This window comes from Vipera ursinii, assembly GCF_947247035.1.
Source record: "Vipera ursinii genome assembly, chromosome: 1".
Lineage (NCBI taxonomy): Eukaryota > Metazoa > Chordata > Lepidosauria > Squamata > Viperidae > Vipera > Vipera ursinii.
This window is the reverse complement of record NC_139512.1, coordinates 129,434,099-129,455,393: the sequence shown is the minus strand read 5'-3', so window position 1 is coordinate 129,455,393 and position 21,295 is coordinate 129,434,099. Positions and strand designations below refer to the sequence as shown.

Sequence of the window (21,295 nt, the reverse complement as noted above, 5' to 3'; positions counted from 1 at the left end):
GCTGCATCTACAAAGCAAATTTTTAATAACATTCAAGAAGTTAAATGGGATTAATTTGCTATAATCACTGTAAATTGTTTCCAAAGAATCCCTTCTTAAGGGCATTATTTTCCTTAGTTGCACATGTTTCAAGCAATTGGCCAATAATTAGTTTCCCTGATTTTTCTACTTATTTCTAGTACATTTATTTTCATTCGTGCAAAAGGTCTGTAATAAATTAATAACAAAAATTATAATATTCTGTGCTCATGCAAATATAGCAAATAAGCAAGGAGCACCCATAGATTCTATAGATCTCCTTTCCATGTTAGATTTCCTTGTCTCCATAGAGTTCATCCATAGATTTCCTTTTTACATCTATGTCCTGGGGGCTGCGAGTAGCATAGCACAAGACAACGTATAGCAGTGATTCACTGGGAGCCACTAGGTCAGGGGTGTCAAACTCAATTTCATTGAGGGCCGCATCAGCATTGCGGTTGCCCTCAGGGGGCCGGGTGGGTATGGCCAGGGTGGGCATGGCCTACTGGGTGGGAGTGGCAAGCTCTACATCATTCGCATCAAGGGTGCCTATGGGGGCCTGGGCAGGAGTGGGACAGATCTGAGGGTCTCTGGCAGAAGGAGGGTCTCTGGGCCAGGGCCCAGGCAGTGGGGGCCGTTCCCTCACTGTTTCCAGGATGGCTTCGCGGGCCACATGAAACCACTTCACGGACTGGATCCAGCCCCCGGACCTTGTTTTTGACATGTCTGCACTAGGTCATTAAGAAATTATCTGCAAAATTATATACATTCCACTGTTCTGTTAATAATGCAGTAATGAATAATGATCCTCTGTCCAATGCATGAAGCTAACAATTAAGCCAGCGCTCACTAAAGTGTGTTTCTACCTTTCAAATTGTGCAGTTGTGAAAGGGAAGGACTAAGCTGTGTTTGAGGGATCTACTGCAAATTCTTGTTTTATATGTTTGTCTTTTCACCTTCTCTATAAAGGACAAAGAGAGGTCCCATCAGTTCCTTTCATTCTACCATTGCAAGGACTTGTGCATTTTTGTAATGCATTTGCAGAGATAACTGGTGGATTGTTAGAATCTGAGGAAGCTGGGGTTATCCTCTAATGTCCCCATTATGTTTGAAGTAGTCATGATCACCAAGAGAATTCATCTTTATTGAATTTGTATGAAGTTCTGAGTTCACTATATTAGCCACTCTATTGCACAAAATCCTTATGTAAGAAATGTTTAAGGCATGATCACAGAATCTTTTTGAAGTTAAGGGTTCTTTTCAAGTTTTTTTCCCCCAGTGGGAAAAGTAGTCTTAAAATATGTGTGTGCCTCTGTGTCTGTGTATCTGACAAAGTGAGCTTACTGAGAGAGTGAGAATTCTTTATTGGCCAAGTGTGGTTGGACACACAAGGAATTTGTCTCCAATGCATAAGCTCTCGATGTATATACAAGTAATAGTGATAAATCATGACCATAAAACATAAAATGCATTCATCATAAATCATAATCATAATCAATCATAATCAGAAGAAGAAGAAGAAGAAGAAGAAGAAGAAGAAGAAGAAGAAGAAGAAGAAGAAGAAGAAGAAGAAGAAGAAGAAGAAGAAGAAGAAGAAGAAGAAGTTGGAAGGGACCTTGGAGGTCATCTAGTCCAACCCCCTGCTCAGGCAGGAAACCCTATTCCATTTCAGGCAAATGGCTGTCCAGTCTCTTCTTAAAAATTTCCAGTGTTGGAGCATTCACCTCTTCTGGAGGCAGGTTGTTCCACTGATTAATTGTTCTAACTGTCAGGAAGTTTCTCCTTAGTTCTAGCTTCTCTCCTTGACTAGTTTCCATCCGTTGCTTCTTGTCCTGCTTTCAGGTGGTTTGGAGAATAGCTTGACTCTCTCTTCTTTGTGGCAGCCCCTGAGATATTGGAACACTGCTATCGTGTCACCCCTCACTCTTCTCTTCGTTAAACTACCCAATTCCAGCAACCATTCCCTATATGTTTTAGCCTCCAGTCCCCCAATCATCTTTGTTGCTCTTCTCTGTACCCTTTCTAGAGTCTTGACATCTTTTTTACATCGTGGTGACCAAAACTGGATGCAGTATTCCAGGTGTGGCCTTACCAAAGCATTGTAAAGTGGTATCAGTACTTCACATGATCTTGATTCTATCCCTCTGTTAATGCAGCCTAGCACTGTGTTGGCTTTTTTGGCAGCTGCAGCACACTGCTGGCTCATATTGAAGTGATTGTCTACTAGGACTCCGAGATCCCTCTCACAGTTACTACTATTGAGCAAGGTACCACCTATACTATACCTGTGCATTTGATTTTTCCTGCCTAAATGTAGAACCTTACTTTTTTCACCTTCTGGGGCTCGCCAGCCAGCATTGCCTGGCCGACGGCACCCTGAGGAGGCCGACTCTGTGGGAGCGAACCGGGTGATGGGAGGTTGACAATGGCAGCAAGTGGTCTCGCAAGTACCCAGGCCTAAGCCATGTAGGGCTTCAAAGGTTATAACCAGCACCTTGAATCGCACCCGGAGGGCAACCGGAAGCCAATGCAGCTCGCACAGGAGTGGTGTAACATGGGAGTACCGAGATACTCCCATAAGCACCCGCGCGGCCACATTTTGCACCAGTTGAAGCCTCCGGGTGCTCTTCAAGGGCAGCCCCATGTAAAGAGCATTGCAGTAATCCAAACGAGAAGTGACGAGGGCGTGGGTAATCGTGCATAGGGCATCTCGGTCCAAAAAGGGGCGCAACTGGCACACTAGGTGAACCTGTGCGAAGGCCCCCCTGGTCATGGCCATTAGATGATCATCCAAGTTGAGCCATGAATCCAGGAGGACACCCAAGTTGCGAGCCCTTTCTGTATACTTGATTTGATAAAGAATCTTCCCTATGAGATCTGTTTTTGTCCTTTAAAAAGGACTGTTACATCCTCGGCTGTATCACAATACTAATCCTGGCCAATACAATATGCAGCCATAGCAACATTTTCAACTAATCATTTAAGGTCTTCCAAGGGCAAGAGTAATCTTAACAGATTTCTCCCTAATCCTGAGATATACCGTATATACTTGAGTATAAGCCGAATTTTTCAGCCCACTTTTCGGGCTGAAAAACTCCACTTCGGCTTATACTCCAGTCAACAAAAAAAAAAAGAACTGTCCCTTCGTTCGGAACAGGCTGCTGAGAGAAGGGAGCGGCAGAACCTTGCAGAGCTGGCGGCAGTCCAGCGTTGTTTCTCCCCCTCGTGCGTGCGTGTGTGTGTCAGACCCATTGGAATGGCTGGTAGGGAAGCGTCATTCCGGCATTCCCCCCCTTCCTGTGTGTCGAGCCCACGGGGCTTGACACACAGAGAAACGCAAATGCCGGACTGCCGCCACCTTTACTAGCCATTCCTGCGGGTCCTACACACACACACACACACACACACACAAACACACACACACACGCACGAGGGGGAGCACAAGGGGGAGAAACAACGCTGGACTGCCGCCAGCCCTGCAAGCCTCTGCCGCCCCGGCGTTGGTGGTCGAGCTCTTCGGAGCCGGCAGAGAATCTCCCGCAGGAGGAGGTCGCGGCTTTCTCTCTTGCTTTGGACTGCAAGGATTTAAACTCCAGGAACAAATCCCGATGGAAGTTTTTTTAAAAAAAAATACTCCTCCGGGTCGGACAGGGGACCGAGTCTGAGGTCTAGGGGTAGTGGGGGGGGGTCGCGGACATAGATGGGCTCAAGTGGAAGCCAAGCAGCCCTCCCGAATCTGGGCTTCTGGACGGAGCAGCCGGTGGTGCGTTTCAAAAAGCAGAAAAGTTGGATTTTGAACATTTCAGAGGCCGTGGGTCAAGCAGGCTACGCTTCCCCGGGCGCTGCAACGGCACCCGTTTTCCCCGGCGAGTTTTCCCTACCTGGCCCCTGCAGAATCGCGGCAGCGCCCCTGGAGAAGCCTACCCCGAGGCTGCGGCCGATTTTTCCTTCTCCAGGCCTCTGCCGCCCGTTTCTGTCTGACACACACACACACACGCACGCACGAGGGGGAGAAACAACGCTCTGGGCGGCAGAGGCCTGGAGAAGGAAAAATCAGATTACCCCTTCCACACGTAAAACTTCCAGTTTAATTACAAAGGAAGAAGAGAGAAACTTAGATCAACAGCTCACCTTCCTTTTCCTCTAGGTTGCAAGGGGAAAAATAAAAATCAAAGATCCTTGGAAGTAATGGTTGGAAAAGTTTGCAAGTCTTTGGGAAAGTTCAAGAAGTGAAAGGAATACCCTCCTCTTGAAAGACCAGATAAGGCAGACAGGGAGATGAAGAGTTCAACCGAGTTTCCTCTTTTGTTCAGGCTCCCCGATCAGACAAAGAACTAGCCAGCGGCAGGTTTCTCCCCTTTTCCCTCCCATCTCTCTTCCCCCAACCCTTGGGTCCCACAGCAACTCACGAACTCCAGCCGCCCCTTCTCCTTCGAAAGGTCTAGATCCCGAGATAAGATATATACAGAAATATACATAAAGAGAGAGACGGACGCAGGCTGTTGCTTTTTCGCCTCATCCCTGGCTTCCAGTTCAAAACTTCCCTCTAAGTGAGCCTCCCAGAAAAACAAATCTTCATGGAGGCGGAGGAGGCAAGGAGAATCCCTCCGATCGTTGTTTCCGGCAAATGCACCTCTTTGTTTGGGTCCCCTTTGACAGGCGCGGAGAACGATCTCCCCTCGCAATTCGGCCGGGTGGGCGCCGGGAGTCCTCTTCCCGTACCCAAGGACGAAAACCGGGGCTTTCAAGAACCCGGGATGGGAGCCGGGGAGTGGAAGGGCTACTACTCAAAGCGCCGCGCTGGGAGGAGGGAGAAAGGGAAAAGGGGGGAGGGGGAGGAAAACGGGAAGCAAGTTTTGGGTGAAGCCTCTTTCCTTTCACTTTTGGAAGCGCATCCAGGCGAGGAGAACAAAAGCGTCGCCTCGGCCGGGACTCGGCGCGCTGCTTTAGACAGAGAGGAAGGAGGGAGGGAGGGAGGGCGCACGCAGGCAGAGAGGGTTTGGTCAGGGTGGCGGCGGCGGGGAGCTGAGGCGCCGTCCGGTAGGTAGAGGCCGTTATGGGAAGGAGGCGGGAGAAGGGATGTGTGGGGGAAGTACAGGGGCCATGTAAACGGAGTACGTGCGGCGCCGCGCGGGTCTGATAGAACTGGGCCGGCAACGGGTGCTTGTGAAGCGGCTGAGGGCTGGCTAGGAAGGGGGCGGCAGCGGCGGCGCTGGCGTTTTGCGGGTGGGACAAGGCTCTCGAGAGAGAACATGGTGGAGGCGGAACCGACCCCGCCGCTCCCTGCAGGGGAGAGAAGCCGGGCAAGCGCTGCTCCAGTCCTCGCTCTTCTTCCCTCTCCCGATTTTGCCTTCCTCTCCAAGATAAGTTCGAGCGGTAGGGGAAAGTTAGAGCCCCTTTCTGAGGCCGCCCCTTACTTGGGATTGTTGGGCGAGAAGGCGACGTGGGCATGGAGGAGGAAGTAAGTCGCGCTTTACTCGTCACTGCGGGGCGGGGAGAAAAAAAGTTCTTGCCGGCCGGACTTGGATGGCGGCAGCGGCATCAGCTGGGAGCCGCAGCCCCGCCTAGTCCGGCTGAGCTGAACCAGCTCAACACAAAGCGATCGGGCCTTTCCTCCCCCCCCTTTCCCTCCCCCCTCCCACTCTAGGGCAGAGATCCCCTTCCTATCGCTTGGGGCCTTTCGTCTCTTTGGCTCGCCAGGGCTGGAGCGGTGAGAGCGAGCGGCAGAGGAGAGATGGTGGCCTTTCCTTTCCTTTCCTTTCCTTTCCTTTCCTTTCCTTTCCTTTCCTTTCCTTTCCTTTCCTTTCCTTCCCTTCCCTTCCCTTCCCTTTCCTTTCCTTTCCTTTCCTTTCCTTCCCTTCCCTTCCCTTCCCTTTCCTTTCCGTTAGAGAGCTACCTTCGTGATTACAATGTGGAGTGGCCGACTGAGGCTGAAAGCACATTAGGTAGCACTTGAGACATGCAGGCAAATCCTGCTAAAGGGCTTTCCCCCCCCACCACTGGATCCGCGCTCCGCAAGCCTCTGCCGGCGGCAGGGCGCGGATCCAGCCGGCGGCAGAGGCTTTTGGAGCACGGATCCAGCCTCCGCCGGCATGCAGGCAAATCCTGGTAAAGGGCTTTTTCCCCCCCCCCCACTGGATCCGCGCTCCGCAAGCCTCTGCCGGCAGCAGGGCGCGGATCCAGCCGGCGGCAGAGGCTTTTGGAGCACGGATCCAGCCTTCGCCGGCATGCAGGCAAATCCTGGTAAAGGGCTTTTTCCCCCCCCCACTGGATCCGCGCTCCGCAAGCCTCTGCCGGCGGCAGGGCGCGGATCCAGCCGGCGGCAGAGGCTTTTGGAGCACGGATCCAGCCTCCGCCGGCATGCAGGCAAATCCTGGTAAAGGGCTTTTCCCCCCCACTGGATCCGCGCTCCGCAAGCCTCTGCCGGCGGCAGGGCGCGGATCCAGCCGGCGGCAGAGGCTTTTGGAGCACGGATCCAGCCTCCGCCGGCATGCAGGCAAATCCTGGTAAAGGGCTTTTTCCCCCCCCACTGGATCCGCGCTCCACAAGCCTCTGCCGGCGGCAGGGCGCGGATCCAGCCGGCGGCAGAGGCTTGTGGAGCACGGATCCAACCGCCGGCGACAGAGGCTCGATCCGCCATTCTGCAAGCCTCCGCCGCCGGTTAATACCCTGTATTCAGCTCTGGGAAGTGGGGGGAAGGGGGAGAGAGGGGGAGTTTGAGAGGAGGGGGAGGGGGAGCTCCACGGTGCAAAAATAAAGCCCTGCCGCTCTTCGCGTTGCTTGCCCCGTTGCTTGCCCGACTGGCTGTCACGGGACCGCACGGATCGCCTCGCTCCCACCGGCAGCTGATTCCTTCGAGTTTGGTCTCCAGCGATTTTGCATTTTCTCCAGTGCTGAAAGCCACTCGGCGGATCCCACCCTCGGCTTATACTTGAGTCAAGAACTTTTCCCAGTTTTTGGGGGTAAAATTAGGGGTCTCGGCTTATACTCGAGTCGGCTTATACTCAAGTATATACGGTAATCTGCTTTCAAATTGTTATGTTCCTCCTAATAAATGTTTGTTCTCAAAATCAAAATTCCACAAAGGATACACATGATAATTTTGGGAGCAACCTTATAAACTCTTTAAAACTGGACCCTGTTGGAACAACTAAAGTAGAAATAACTGTTGGTTGACTATAACAGAACTGCAGATATATCACCCTGAAGCAGTTGTTTCACATATGTATTGTGTTTCATCTGTGGGAAGTTTGATGACGGGATTGTGTGAACAAATAAGCTTCTTTCTATAATCACTTTCCTTCTGTCTTTGCAACATGGCTATTAAAGTTCATTAGAATAAGCAAGTTATGTCTAGGTCTGAAATGGAAACCAGGGGTTAGTGTGTATGCTTTTTGCTTTGTCTTTGCCACTTCTGTGAAATGTGGGCTCTTCCAACTGAAGGCACACTGACTTCATCATCTGAGAACATCTCCACCCAACTTGTCTAGCTACCTTGCATCCTATTTTTTCTGTCTGATTGAGTTGAATTGCAGTCTTTAAGCATATTTAGGCAAAATTGCTTGTTATAAATGCTTACATTCCTTTAGTTTGTTTGTATAGGAGTGGGCTTATTTATCTCTGCATCTTTCCTCAGATTAGTACGAGAAGTGACGGGCGTCAATGTGAATATGCGAGTTGGAATCCACAGCGGGAGAGTTCACTGCGGAGTCTTGGGCCTCAGGAAATGGCAGTTTGATGTGTGGTCAAATGATGTCACGTTAGCCAATCACATGGAAGCTGGTGGCAAAGCAGGGTAAGAGCTCTTGGTCAGAATGCAGATCAGTGCAAATATTTCCATCTGACCATGTGTCAGAGAGGAGCATTTATTTATCTGTATACAAATAGTATAAGTCCACTCAGAAGAATTGCTAGAGCCACGCAATACTTTCACGTGTTGTTCTCATTTCTAAATCTTCTGCTTACTAAATTAAGGAGACTGAAACATGTTTCTCAGAGTTGCCCTTTATAAATCAACAATTTGGTTGATTTGATTGGACCAATATGGCATGAAACATACATTTGTGCTATGTTTTCACATTAAAATATCCATCTTACCAAAGAGAGACAAAATTGGCTCAAAACTCAAAAGACTTACAAGAATACTCAGAAGCTATCTATTAAAATTCAGTTAAGTGTTGTCTTTAAAGACTTTTTAAAAAGAAAAGAAATGGGTTCACCTTTTCTTTCAAAATCTGAAGGGAGCTATTGGCAGACCGCTCCCAGAAATACTACTAGAATTGAACCAAAAAGATGCAGCTTCAAGGTTTCATAGATATATCATCCATATAGTAAAGCTGATGGATGGTTTAGGCAAAATTTCTATAACCTGGCAGCTGCTGAATGCATTGGATTACAACTATGTAAAAATTGTATTATCTAAGAATTATTCAAGTTTAAGTCCAGGACCTCTGGAAGAAACCTGGTAGAGAAGGCGAGTTTACGACTTTCTTGAGAGGATAGCAGAAAATGTTACGAATAGCATTCAACCATTGATTATTATATATGATTTACACTGACATATATTGGTGAATATTAAGTTGAGCTGGTGAAATATACATTACATTACCAACACAAATAGGTAATGTAACTTTAATGTTTTCTTTTAAATTGCCCATATTAGGAGTTTTGCCCCGTACAGTGGGGAAAAAAATATCATGGAAAAAATGTAGTTGCAGAGTAGGAATGCTGTGCATTCTTGTCCATTCTAAAATGTTTACTACTTGATCCCTTTTACTAACAAGCGGGTATTACAATTTGATTGTCTTTTGTCTACCATCAAGACGAATCCACATAACAAAAGCTACGCTAAACTATCTGAATGGTGATTATGAAGTGGAGCCGGGCTTTGGAGGGGAACGCAATGCTTACCTCAAGGAGCACAGTATAGAGACTTTCCTCATTGTCCAATGCAGCCAAAAACGGGTAAGAACCAAATAGGATTGAAATAATCATTACTGAAACTGCACGTAGCAGACTGCTAAAGCTAATGTTACGTTTGTATACATTCATAGTAGTCTTTTTATATGGGGCATTCTTTCTGAAATCTGTGCCCCTAGGATGAAAAGAACATTGATAAATCCCATTTAGCACAGGCAATTTCTATTTCAACTCCTCAATCTTCACTTTTCCGGAGAAGATTAGGGAACTAATATTTCAATTATTTTAGAGAGATTTCCTTCTACAATCAGAAAGCTCTGCCATACTTTAAATTATTCTGAACATGTAACACCTTCTATAGTGAAATTTGAAGCTTTCATTCCAGTTTTAGTTATGTCTTCTAAAACCAAATCATTTGTAGGTTTATAAATTTAGTACAAAATTATCAACCAATAAAAATGAGTAACACAGTTTAATTCAGTAATATGTGAGTCAATATTTATTAGACTTTTTAAAATATATTCCTTTATTGCCAGTCATTTTTGGGGAAATTCACATTCTCAAAGTATTTACAAAGCACCTCATCCTTATTTGGTTATTCAGAAATTTTGGGAGGCTATTTTTGTTTAGTTTTATAAATAAAAAGTTATAAATAAAATGTTTCTACATTTCATTTTTTTTCTTCTGGTGCGAGACAATAGTGGAAAATACTTTTGCATATTTACATGAAGAGTGCCAATGTAAATTGTACCAGCAATTCTAGCTTCCATTATCCCCTATATTAGAGTTTTTACTTGCTAATCTTCTGGTCTGTAATTCTGGGTCTTTTAGTTGTTCAGCATGCACATTGCTTCATAATACATAGATATTTCTTCTTCTAAAGTGATGACCTTATTTAGTTTCATGTGCATACATATTCTCTTCTGGAAAAGAAAATAGCTACTTGCTACTCTGAAGGTTAGTTGTTCTACCATAATATGACTTTGTAATATATTAAATCTTCCAAGGTAGAGCAAAAAGCACATGGAGAAAGAAAAGGAAATTTTATAAATAACCTCAAGTATGACTTCAGTTGTTTTCCTTATGGTATAGATTTATAATCTGTGAGGGCATTGCTTAATTTCTGGCCCCTGGTAAAAGTGCTTTTCTTTCAACCATGCTTGCTTCTGAATAATGCAATATTTCTTAGATGGCGTTCTAGGTTTCCTCCCATGAATAGTTTGGGCACATATAAGTCGCCATGCAAATTATTTAGAATTTTTGAATGTATCTTTTCCTATTTATAAAGGAGAAAAATATACCTGAACATCATCACTTATAAATATTGCATTATTATGTTGAAAAATACTTGAAGTTCTTAAACAGATACTTCTTCATGGTAAACCTGGTGTATTTAATTATGCTTCTTTGTAATCACTGCCCTGAGAATGAATGAAACTACCATTTTCTGAAAGACTGAAACGTACTCTTTGAAAGATAGTTGACGCGGCCGGCGTCAACTTCCCTCCGTCCAGTGCGCTCCCACAAAGAGGGCCTCCTCAGGGTGCCTCCGATCAAAGAATGTCGATTGGTGGCCCCCAGGAGGAGGGCTTTCTCTGTGGGCACGCCAGACCTGTGGAACCGCTTGCCGGTCGAGCTCCGGATGGCCCCCGACCTTCGCTCCTTCCGGCGCGATCTAAAAACTTATTTATTCGATCAACCTGACCTGGTTTGATGGGTTAGGGTTGGGGTTTTAATATGGCTTTTAATTATTGTTTTATATTCGGGCATAATATTTAATTGTCTTTTAACTTTTGTATTTCGCTTTTATATTTATTGCCCTGTACACCGCCCTGAGTCCTTCGGGAGAAGGGCGGTATAAAAATCGAATAAAACTAAAACTAAACTAAACTAGTTGACATCAGTTTTAGGACTGGAGTAAGTAAGATTCCAGTTTCTAATTCTTTCACCAGACAAAACGAGTTGCTAAAAGGACTACATTTTCCAAGAGAATTATGAACACATTTGTCAGCAATTTGAATTTGGAAAGCCTTTTGCAGAGAAGTTTTACAATTCTCAGCAACACTGGCAAATTTGCAGAGTGAGCTTTATTTAGTGCAAGCTGCTTGACCTGCACAAACTGCACACATTTTCCCATAGTGTATTGACTGAATGGAAGCAGCAGTACAGCAAGATCTGTTCATGACCCAGAATATGCAGAGATTTTTCTTATTAGCTTGAGTAGTTATTCTCCCTTTTGCCATAGCAACATAATGAGCCTTCCCTCCCCCCCCTTGTCTTTTCTTAGTTTCACTCCATATAAGAACAATCAATAAACATTCATTTGCAGTAAGGGATTTTTCCTTTCCTAACACGACCCTATTCTTTTCCATTACTCATTTCATAAAGGCAAGACATCAGTAGTGTTTAAACTTCAGATTTTTTAGATAAATACTGTTTGCAGAATGCCTGGCTAAATAATATTCGGTCATAGAATAATGTTTTGTTTTTGCTTCCTTTTTTGGCATCTAATGAGATATATTTTTGAAATGTGTAGATTTAGAATCAGTTTTAGCTGGAGGGCAGAAATAGATGGGTTAGGAATGTAAAATAAATCACTGTGGCTATTTCAAAATAAAAAAGTTAACCAAATACATAATCTAAAAATGATTTCATATTATTGTATTTTTAGAATCCCCAAACCTCTGTGTTGGTGGTTGTCCAATGTTTTTCTTATTTTCTGGCACAAGAAGTCTGTAGTTGGAGCTGTTATAGATTAGACAGTGCTTCTAACATAGTTATATAGAAGTAAAAAGGCATGGTTAGAATTTTACGTGAATTGTTTTGGGGAATTTTCCTGTTTTATTGTGGTCATTTTTAGATTATTTCAATAAACATACACTCTAGGTGAAATCATTCTGGTGGTTTTTTTCTAAAGTATTTTCAGAAAATTTTTTCATCATCATCTGTGTAAGTAAAACATAGACATATAAGGACCTGTCCCTTCTAAAGACCTCAATATTGTACTTGTATACCTTTGTATTATTGAAAATAATTAGTTTATGTTACCCTGAATTATATGCTAGCATGAAACATAAGAAATCCATCCTTCCATAGATTTGGAAGTATTTTATTTCTCCTAAATCAGCAAAGGTTTTGATCACTGATAATTAAATAAAAATGTAACTATTTGCCCTGCTCTTCTCTGTAGTAATAGACTACATAAAGACACAAGATTCTTTAAACTTGCAGTACTACATCTTACCTATTATGTTGTTAACAGTCTTTTACTACTTGTGCTTTTACTACTAATTCCAAACCTTATTCTGTATTCTATCTCTTAAATCCTATAATCTGTACTGTGTTCTGCCTTATCTTACTTCTTAACTACATCTAAAGCTACTCTGCTTTTTTCTTTCTGTGTCTTCTTGATCTTCTCTTTCAATGCCAATGACTCCTGTACAGCTGAGCTTCTTTCTAAAGGGCTGGCTTGACTGATCTACAAGGGTGGGTTCATAAGGTGTAATGGGTGCAGGAGGTTCAGATATTCTAGCTCTGTGTGGCTTTTCTTCCACACTTCAATGCTTTTCTCTCCATAAGCATATTTCCATTTGAGCAAATAGGAGCTTGAAAATGAGATCAATACCCAGATTGGTTAATTGATACTATACTCTTATGTAAGTTTACTCTAAAGGGATTGTTTTGTGGGAAGAAAAATCAGGTCTGGTTCCAAGCTGGGAGAAAGACGCTGAAATAAAATGGAGACAGGCTGCAAGAAAGAAGGTCTCTATTTATTTGGTAGTCAGAAACGTCAGTGACACAACATATTTTTGGGGTGGCTGACAAAATGGGGTTGAGAGTGGATGGGTTTTTATATATTCTTTGGGGCTTTGTGATTGAGATGCCTGTTCCTGTGTAAGAATATATTCTTTAATATTTTAATGGTTGTTGCCAGATTCCTATGGAGTCATGTAGGGGTCATGGCTGGCTCTTCAGGCAAGAGAGGAAATGCAAATCCTAGGTGATTTGTTTGAATGACCTAATCTTGTCCGTTTGGGCTCCTTGCCTATTGTGTTGCTTATTTAGGGTTTCTGGCTGTTCTTTGTTTATGAATAGCATGGTCCAGCTTTCTGAATGGATGCAAAATATCCATTCCTAAAGACTAGTCTCTTCAAGCTTCTGCTTGAGGCTGTTTTCCTATAGCAGGAAGACTGGGGCTGCTTTTTGCCTTTGTTAAAATTTTTCTCTTCTTCTTTAGGGGAAATATTCTATCCTGCTTTTAAATATCCTCTAGTCTAGAATATTTTTATTCTGGGGAGGGGGGCCTTCCCACAGTTTATCCCCAAATATCCTAAACCAATATGTATAGGATTATCACCTGAAACATTTGAGGTACCAAATTTTATAGTCCATTATAAAGTTTCTTTGACTATTTAATATATAAATAATAATTATTTAGTGTATCTACACACACACACACACACACACACACATCAATTGGTTAGGACGCCACAGAGATACCATTACGGATTAGTCTGCATTATACTGAGTTTTCAATTTGCCTGAGTATCTTTGACTTAAGAAGCTGTACTCATAAGAAAAAGTTTCCAAGCTGTGTATCTCAAAAACTAGAAGTAATACATTTCAGTACTACAGGAGTTGGAGAGAGAACACAGCCCCAAAGATGCTAATGTCAGATGTAACTTTTTATGAAATAAAAGCAAAAATCTGTTCTCTAGAAACGTAAAGAATATGCTGTAAATCACAATTAATCCAAGTATTGTGTATATTGTGTAATATAGTGCTTATGCGAACTGAGAATTAAACTAGCTGTGTATATATTTAAGTTTTGTTTTAAACTTGAAGTAGCTATAAAAACTGCACTTTTGCACAGAGAACAAATGAAAAGTTTGCCTTAATTCTTTGTCTGCTGTCCCCTTTCTGTATTTACAGTCTTTCTAGTCTTCCTCTCATGCACACATGCAGATGAGTACAATGTTTTTTTCTGGTGTGGTAGAAAAGGTTAGGAATTTATAAGACACTTTACATTGAAAACATGTTGTCTGAAGTGCCCTATTTTGAGGTGGCTGTGCCAACCTTTTCATGGCCTGATCTTGACTTTGAAACAAGGTTATTCTGAGCTTGGAACAGTCCATTGCAAACTGAAAATGTATAAGAAGAACAGTATAATTGTGGTGAAAACAAAACAAAAACACTTTTCCAAGACAATCATAAATGAGGAAATGTCTAGATAGGCAAAATTAACAAAAATAAATAAATAATTAGTGGCGTCAGGGATTAAAGGAAATAAAATTAAACAGTTTTTCCCAGTTTAATCTCTGTACATGTTTTGAATTTCAGCTCTTCATATAATGGTTGAAAATTTAATTCTTTATCTCTATTCCTTTTTCTAGAAAGATGAGAAAGCAACAATAGCCAAAATGAATCGCCAACGTACTAATTCCATTGGTCACAACCCACCACACTGGGGAGTAGATCGCTCTTTTTATAATCACTTAAGCACCAGTCAAGTTTCTAAAGAAATGAAAAGAATGGTAAGGACGTTCAGTTCTATGGAATATTACTGCCATTGTTGGCAAATATACGTTAAGTGTACATATGGATTCCTCAATTTCCTTGATATTCTGTTTCCCCGAATTGTCCTTACTCATGAAAGTAATTTCTATTTTATTACTCCATTCATGGTTTTTAAAAAATATTTATTTTGATAAAAGTTCTAATCATTATGCATTGTTGCAAGTTGCCAGAAAGTGCTTCTGATGATTCCCCTGCCCCTCATATACATCCTTGTACTGAAATGAGTTGCTGTGTGAAAATTGATTAAGGATTGAAGCTTAGAAATTGCCACAACCACATTATCTCACTTATCACACCTGTTACAAATGGGTGACTAAGAGTGAGGGGCAGTTACTTAGATTCATTGCATGACATAATCTGTGAGAAGTAAATTGCATCAAGCATGTGGTTCATGATTTAATAGCCATATTTACAAAGAAAGCATCAGAAGAAACAATGGAAGAACTTACAAATCAGCTCCTCACAGAGAAGACCATCCAAATTAAACAAAATGGTGTTTAATCCTTTTAGCTGTTGTGGGGATTTGCTAGACATACTTTAGCCATAAGCCAGGCCTTTATGGCTGATAATTTTTTATTTGAGTTTGAAAGCATGTAATATGCTTATGGTTATCAGGAATCATTGTTAGAACAATTGGCATAGTTCACAAAACAATAATATGTTATCATTTGTTGTTGTCTTTAGAGATATAAATAGGATGGTTAATCCATAGGTTATTCATTGTATAGCAAAATTTTCCAAAATTAAGATGTTTTATCTCCATAAATGCAGTCTTTAAAAAAGAAACATCTGTTCAGTTTAAAATGCTTCACAAGAGCCCTTATTGGTTATGAAATTCAATTATTTCACAAAAAGTCCATTTTGTTTGGCATATTAACTATGCATTAAGAAAAGCTTTATGCAATAAATTGATTTTCCTTTTAATAATGCATCTTTGAAATTTGGTTAGAAAATGATTTTACAAGATACATGTTCACGGTATTTTGCAATAGATCTAATTTTAAAAGCAGATATTCAGTAGGGAAATAGAAATTATGTAATTAACCTTTTGCAGGTATGAAATGCTATATGTTCAAGCTAAATATTGTAAAAACTTTGTAATTGCATTTCTTTCTACACATGATGCAAATGCTTTAATTACTTGTAACATTGATTCTGTTTAGAGAGGAATAGATATTCCTCTTATTTAGACAGTGATTTATCAATACAGAGTATACAAAGTGTTTACTCCAACATACTTGCAAATCACTAATATCTGCCTTAGCAAAAAGTGTTAAGTTTAAAGTTTAACAACGGTATATATTTTAAAAAGATTATGTACTGAAAATAACCCAAACCCCATTTCAATACTGATAGTAATTCGGGAACTTGAGCAGAATCCTCTGGCAGTTTTGACAATCAGGGCTTTATAGGTAGCATATTTGTTGGCATCCATTTAGGTTCTGGATAATGGAGGACACCCAGGCACTTAATAGGATTATCTTTCAAGGATGAGCAATTGCTGTTTCCAGTATAACTTAGAGACTAGTAATTTTGGATGTTTAACCTCAGAACCTAAACAGAAATGCAGCCAGTTTGGTGCACCCAACAAACTGATTTGCACAATATACAGTAAGATTTCATTTTTAGAATAGGAGAAACATCATGATTCTTTTTAAACAAAGGGATCTAACGATGTTCTAAATTCAGTTTTCCTTTCCCAAACAGCTCTGCTCAACAACCTGACTTTTCAAGAGTATCTTGTTAAAGTTATCTTTAAAAAAATAAAAAAGCACCTCTCCTCATTTTCTTTGTTTCCATGAAAATCTACAAAAGAGGCACAGCGAAACATTTGCCTTCCGGCCTTCCTAGCAATCTTAGCTATCATTGACAGTATTTAAGTGACTATGGGAGTTCAGCATCTAGAGGTCATAAGTTCCTTGTCCTGTTTTAAGGAAAGGAAAGCATTTATTTAAAGTAGATGTAAACTTAATGAGCTAAAAATAATTATTGTTATCTCCTTCTGACATTAACAATTAACTAGTTTTAAATAATATAGCTATTGCCCAGTTAGCAATGGGAAGAATTCAGCTACTGCAAGAAGCTAAATAATAAGCTAAATTGGGTGTCTGAATACCGTACCTCAATTCAATTGTACAATATAAATTAGCAGGTTTATAGCCTATGTATTTATATAATGTATGATAATCACTAATTGAATTCTTGGAAATAAAATAAATGCATCTTTGCATATAACAAAATCTAGAAAGGATTTCGTGCATTAGTTCCCACACTGCAAAATAAGGGGAAACACATTCTGGCATCTTCTGCCAGCCAGAGAAAGAAAGATTGCTGAGTCAACTATATTCCAATAAGAACACTGGTTGGAATTTTATCTATGGAATTTTCAGTTTTATTCTGGTATTGTCAAACTCTTACTTTACCTCCACCTTTCCACTTCACTATGTCCTTGGGTATTTTTAGGTACAATTAGTTATTTCAATCAAAAATAGTATTCAGTGTGCTTAATGATAATAGGACAATAAAATACAAATGATGTTAAGACTGAAATGTTAAAATTCAACACTAAAAATCATACCAAAGATTGATATGTACACAAACAAACATACACAGAGAAACACACACACACATGACAGAAGTTTAAGAATCTTGGGGACCTGCTGTTTCTCAGGAAGAATAAAATATTTAAAAATAAATTATTTGGAATATAGATTATCAATCACATAGGTTTCAGATTATAGAGAATTAGAAGATGACTATAAAATGGGCAGCCCATTGTGGGAAAGCGTAATTAAAAACTTGAAACTTTTTATGATCAGAAACCAATCAGCAAAACATGTACAGGTAGTCCTCTACTTAGGACCAGAATTGAGCCAAAATTTCTGTTGCTGAGGAGACAGTTGTTAAAGTGAATCTTGCTCCATTTTACAACCTTTCTTGCTACAGTTGCTAAGAGAATCACTGCAGTTGTTCAGTTGGTAACACAGTTGTTAAGTGAATCTGGCTTCCCCATTGATTTGCCTGTCAGAAGGTCGCAAAAGGTGATCACTTGACTCCGGGGCTCTGCAGCCATCATAAATATGAATCACTTGCCAAGTGTCTGAATTTTGATCATGTGACCATGGGGATGCTTCAACGGTCATAAGTGTGAGGAACAGTCATAGGTCACTTTTTTCAATGCTGTTGTAAATTTGAACCATTACTAAACGAACTGTTGTAAGTTGAGGATTACCTGTATGTCTCAATAAAAAAGAGCTATCTGAAGTAAGATAAATGATTTGAAAACAGTGGAATGGAATAACAGTAAAAAAAAGATGGTACTTTTTTCGGAAGGACCTGCACTCTGAGAAAATTGCACTGATTCCTTGCGCATTAAAAGCATGGGAAACACTTTCCTGAAGGAAAATTGTGCACTGCAGTTTTAAATATATGAGACTGTGTCCTCTTAGCTCAAAGTTAAGAATACATGATCTCAATCATTCCATTGTATTATAGGTATTAATATATTAACATGGTTAATAATGTCTCTGAGCATTCCAGTTTAGTTTCTGATGATGTCCATATGGTTTTTCTTTGCAGAATTATGGAAATGACTTACCATTATCTTCTTCTGAGATTTTTTTTTCTCTTGCAGTCCAGTCTACAGTTCTAAGAATTCTTAGTAGCTTCTTGTCAAGCTACTTACAAGGTTTTAACTTTTTTAGATAAGCTGATGTTAGAGAGATGCTGTCACCTAGCTGTGTGCGGCACAATTACACTTTCCTGTCTTAAGTACATAAACCGGATGTAAACAGCGTGTGTTGACTGAGGTGTTAGTGATTACTTCAGATTTATTTTTTTTAAAAAAGGATCATCCATACTGTATTTAATATTAGGCACATAAATGTTAACTATACAGAGCAAAAAAAAAAGGAAGCGTAGTGTTTCAGAGAAAAGAAAATCCTCTTAGAATAACTGTAGATATTGCATAGCGACTGATGAGATAGCAATACTGTTCCATTAAGCTGAAGTTTGTAAAGTATTCTGGGCCCTAACCTGGAATAGATAAAACTCCATACTCTTGGCAAGGCATTTATCAGCATGATGTTACAAATGGATGTCCCCTAAGTGGTTTTGCATCAACTGTAATATATTCACTGTCATTTTGTTTGGCTAATTAGCATTTTTCTCTCCTTTCAGGGTTTTGAAGATCCAAAAGACAAGTAAGGAAAGGGAACATTAATTATTCTTTTTTATTATTGAAATGTGAGAAGTTTGTCACTGTACAAAATAGAGTGCTATCTTATTTTTGTGCTTTTCTTTGGGGTATTTTTTCTCCATAAATAATTGTTAGACGTTAGAATACATATCACCCTGCCACGGATTTTAGCTTTTATTATTTTATGTAAGCTTTAATAATTAATCATACAGATTCTTAATTTATCTAAAATACACCATCAATCAAAAGAAGGCAAGATAATGTGAAATGTTTTTTTTTTATAAAATGAGGAAGACTGACGTGTACTAGTGGTAAAGAATTTGCTTTGGACAAACTACCAGCTTGCAAATACTGCTAAGCTAGTTCATTTTCTTAAAATATTAAACTAGACCAATATATTATTTGTTCAGTAAATCTTGATTTTAAAAAGGTGGTTTGGTTTTCAAAAAACAGCATGGATTATTGTACTTAGAGGCTATATCTCAAGATATAACCAAGCAGTTGTTTTCATTACAACCCTCCTTTGTAACACATCTAGAGTCTTAGCTCCACTTCAGATTGCACAAAAATGGATGACTGAGTAGGAAAGATGTAGGAACCCTTTAACTCATCTCTGTATATCCATATATGTTTGGATATTCCCTTTGTTGATTGCTGATTATAGTCTATAAAAGGCTGTGGAAAATGCCTTCTACATCTTGGTAGTTTAAAGCTTGGAGTTTTCAATTTTAACAATAGTTTTTAGATTCACCTCTAAGATGTTATTTATTGGAAATAGTATGTTGAGCTTGTAGTCAATTGGCTAATCAAAGTAGAAGAGAAAAATACATAGTTACCAGATCTTAGAGTAATATGAATACAGGAATATGGGTGGTAAAACACATTACATAAACAGATCCTCCCTTATTGTTTTGTCTGTCAAGATACCAATTTCCATGAATGTCAAGGGACATATTTACAGCAGAAGACCTGAGCATCCTTTTTTTTTCCTTTTTCCTTTTTTTGGCAGTTTAGTTTTTGGAAGGAGAGAGCCTAAAGAAATTTGAAAGCAAAAATATCCTTGGCACTCTGACAAAATTATAATTGGAAAAACATGCTGGAAAAGCCTAGAATACAAAATGAATCATCATATTATTTTATTGTTGGATAGATTTGAAAACTGCTGGTTGATAATTATGAAGTACGATAAGAGAATATATGCACTCTCATACCCATAGAGGTAAAAAGGGAGTCACAATTCGCATAAGGAAACCGTACATAAATGTATTACATAAGATAATCAATTTAATTTATGAAAGAAAACAGTAATATTGTATTTTATGCCTTTGAGTCAGTTTGATTCCTGTTGATTACACAGGCAACATCTGTAGATTTTTCTTGGCAACATTTTTTTTGCCCTTGCCTTCTTCCTAGGGCTGAGAGAGAGGGACCGGCCCAAGGTCACCAAGCGGTTTTTGTGCTTATGGTGGAACTCTGGTTTCTGGTGCTTTAACTTATACACCAGACTGGCTCTTGACAATCCCATTAAAGTGTTCAAAATTACAGTATTAATGGGGGAAGTTGAAAGTATTTATTCAGGATCAATACTGTCAATATAATGACTTCCTTTTAATATATTTTGAACACATTTTTAATAATAAAAAACCCCATTCATCCCTACTCTTCATAATTCTCCGTTTGGTTTTGTTTCATGCTGTAAGGTGTGTAAATAGTATGGTAACTTACACTGCAGGAAGTTTTACTAGGAAATATTTTCAGAAGCATACCCTTGTGTTGCTAATTTACCATTAACAAAGAAAAATTCCTCTAAAAATTTGATGGATTGGGACTGATGCCAATTTAGACCCCCTTAATGTAACAGTCTTTTCCGTTTTGAAAAAAGAAGTTGGCTTAAAACTAGGGTCTTGTATTCACAGATGGAATGGTTCCTTTGGATTGCAGGAGGTGTCTGACTGAATAGACCAATTCTGTTGGCAGAAAGGAGAAAAAAGTGATATTTTTAGATTTCCCCTTCCTACTGCAGTCCCCTGACTTCAAAAAATCAGAGACTGCTTCCACCAGAGGCAAAAACATGGAATCCAATTCGGGGGTTTTAGACCAAAAATCTTTATCTTAATTAACATTTCTTGCTTAATAAAAATAAGGCATACTTTATTTTTTTCCCTATTATCCAGGAGTATCCTCTACCTGGGATTACTTCTCTGTAAACCTACATCATCCATATTTATGAAAATAAGACTGATTTTAATAAACAAAGAGCATGTTTGGGTTGCTGTTGCCTATATTATGTGTGCCAACTAAATTTGCAATGACAGCTGGCATCTTTGAGAGACTAGTTATCTAGCGTGAGAGAAGAATGGCAGAGAGACAGAGAACTCCAAAATAATCAGACGAGTGACTGCCTAATTAAAGATATTTGATAGTATTTTTAAAAAAATTGTGATGATGCCAAAGAAAATGTAATGAGTGCTACATTGGCTCTGAAAATCTACAGTGAATAATTGAAGAACTGAGCCAGACTACCATTTATTAAAAGATCTTGTGGTTTGCACTAAATTACCACCTTCTTAGGAATGAAATAGC

General features: G+C 40.3%; 1 protein-coding gene across 1 annotated transcript in view; it reads left to right on the top strand.

Moving 5' to 3' along the window:
- The window catches only part of ADCY5 (adenylate cyclase 5), a gene marked incomplete at its 5' end in the record, with an annotated part of 252,773 nt that overhangs the window by 196,689 nt on the left and 34,789 nt on the right, over positions 1-21,295 (top strand). The window contains 4 exons of the mRNA XM_083377968.1: positions 7,655-7,813; positions 8,841-8,982; positions 14,331-14,471; positions 18,694-18,716. Of these exons, the coding sequence (XP_083234094.1) occupies positions 7,655-7,813; positions 8,841-8,982; positions 14,331-14,471; positions 18,694-18,716 (465 nt within the window). The remainder of the gene's footprint in view (positions 1-7,654; positions 7,814-8,840; positions 8,983-14,330; positions 14,472-18,693; positions 18,717-21,295) is intronic.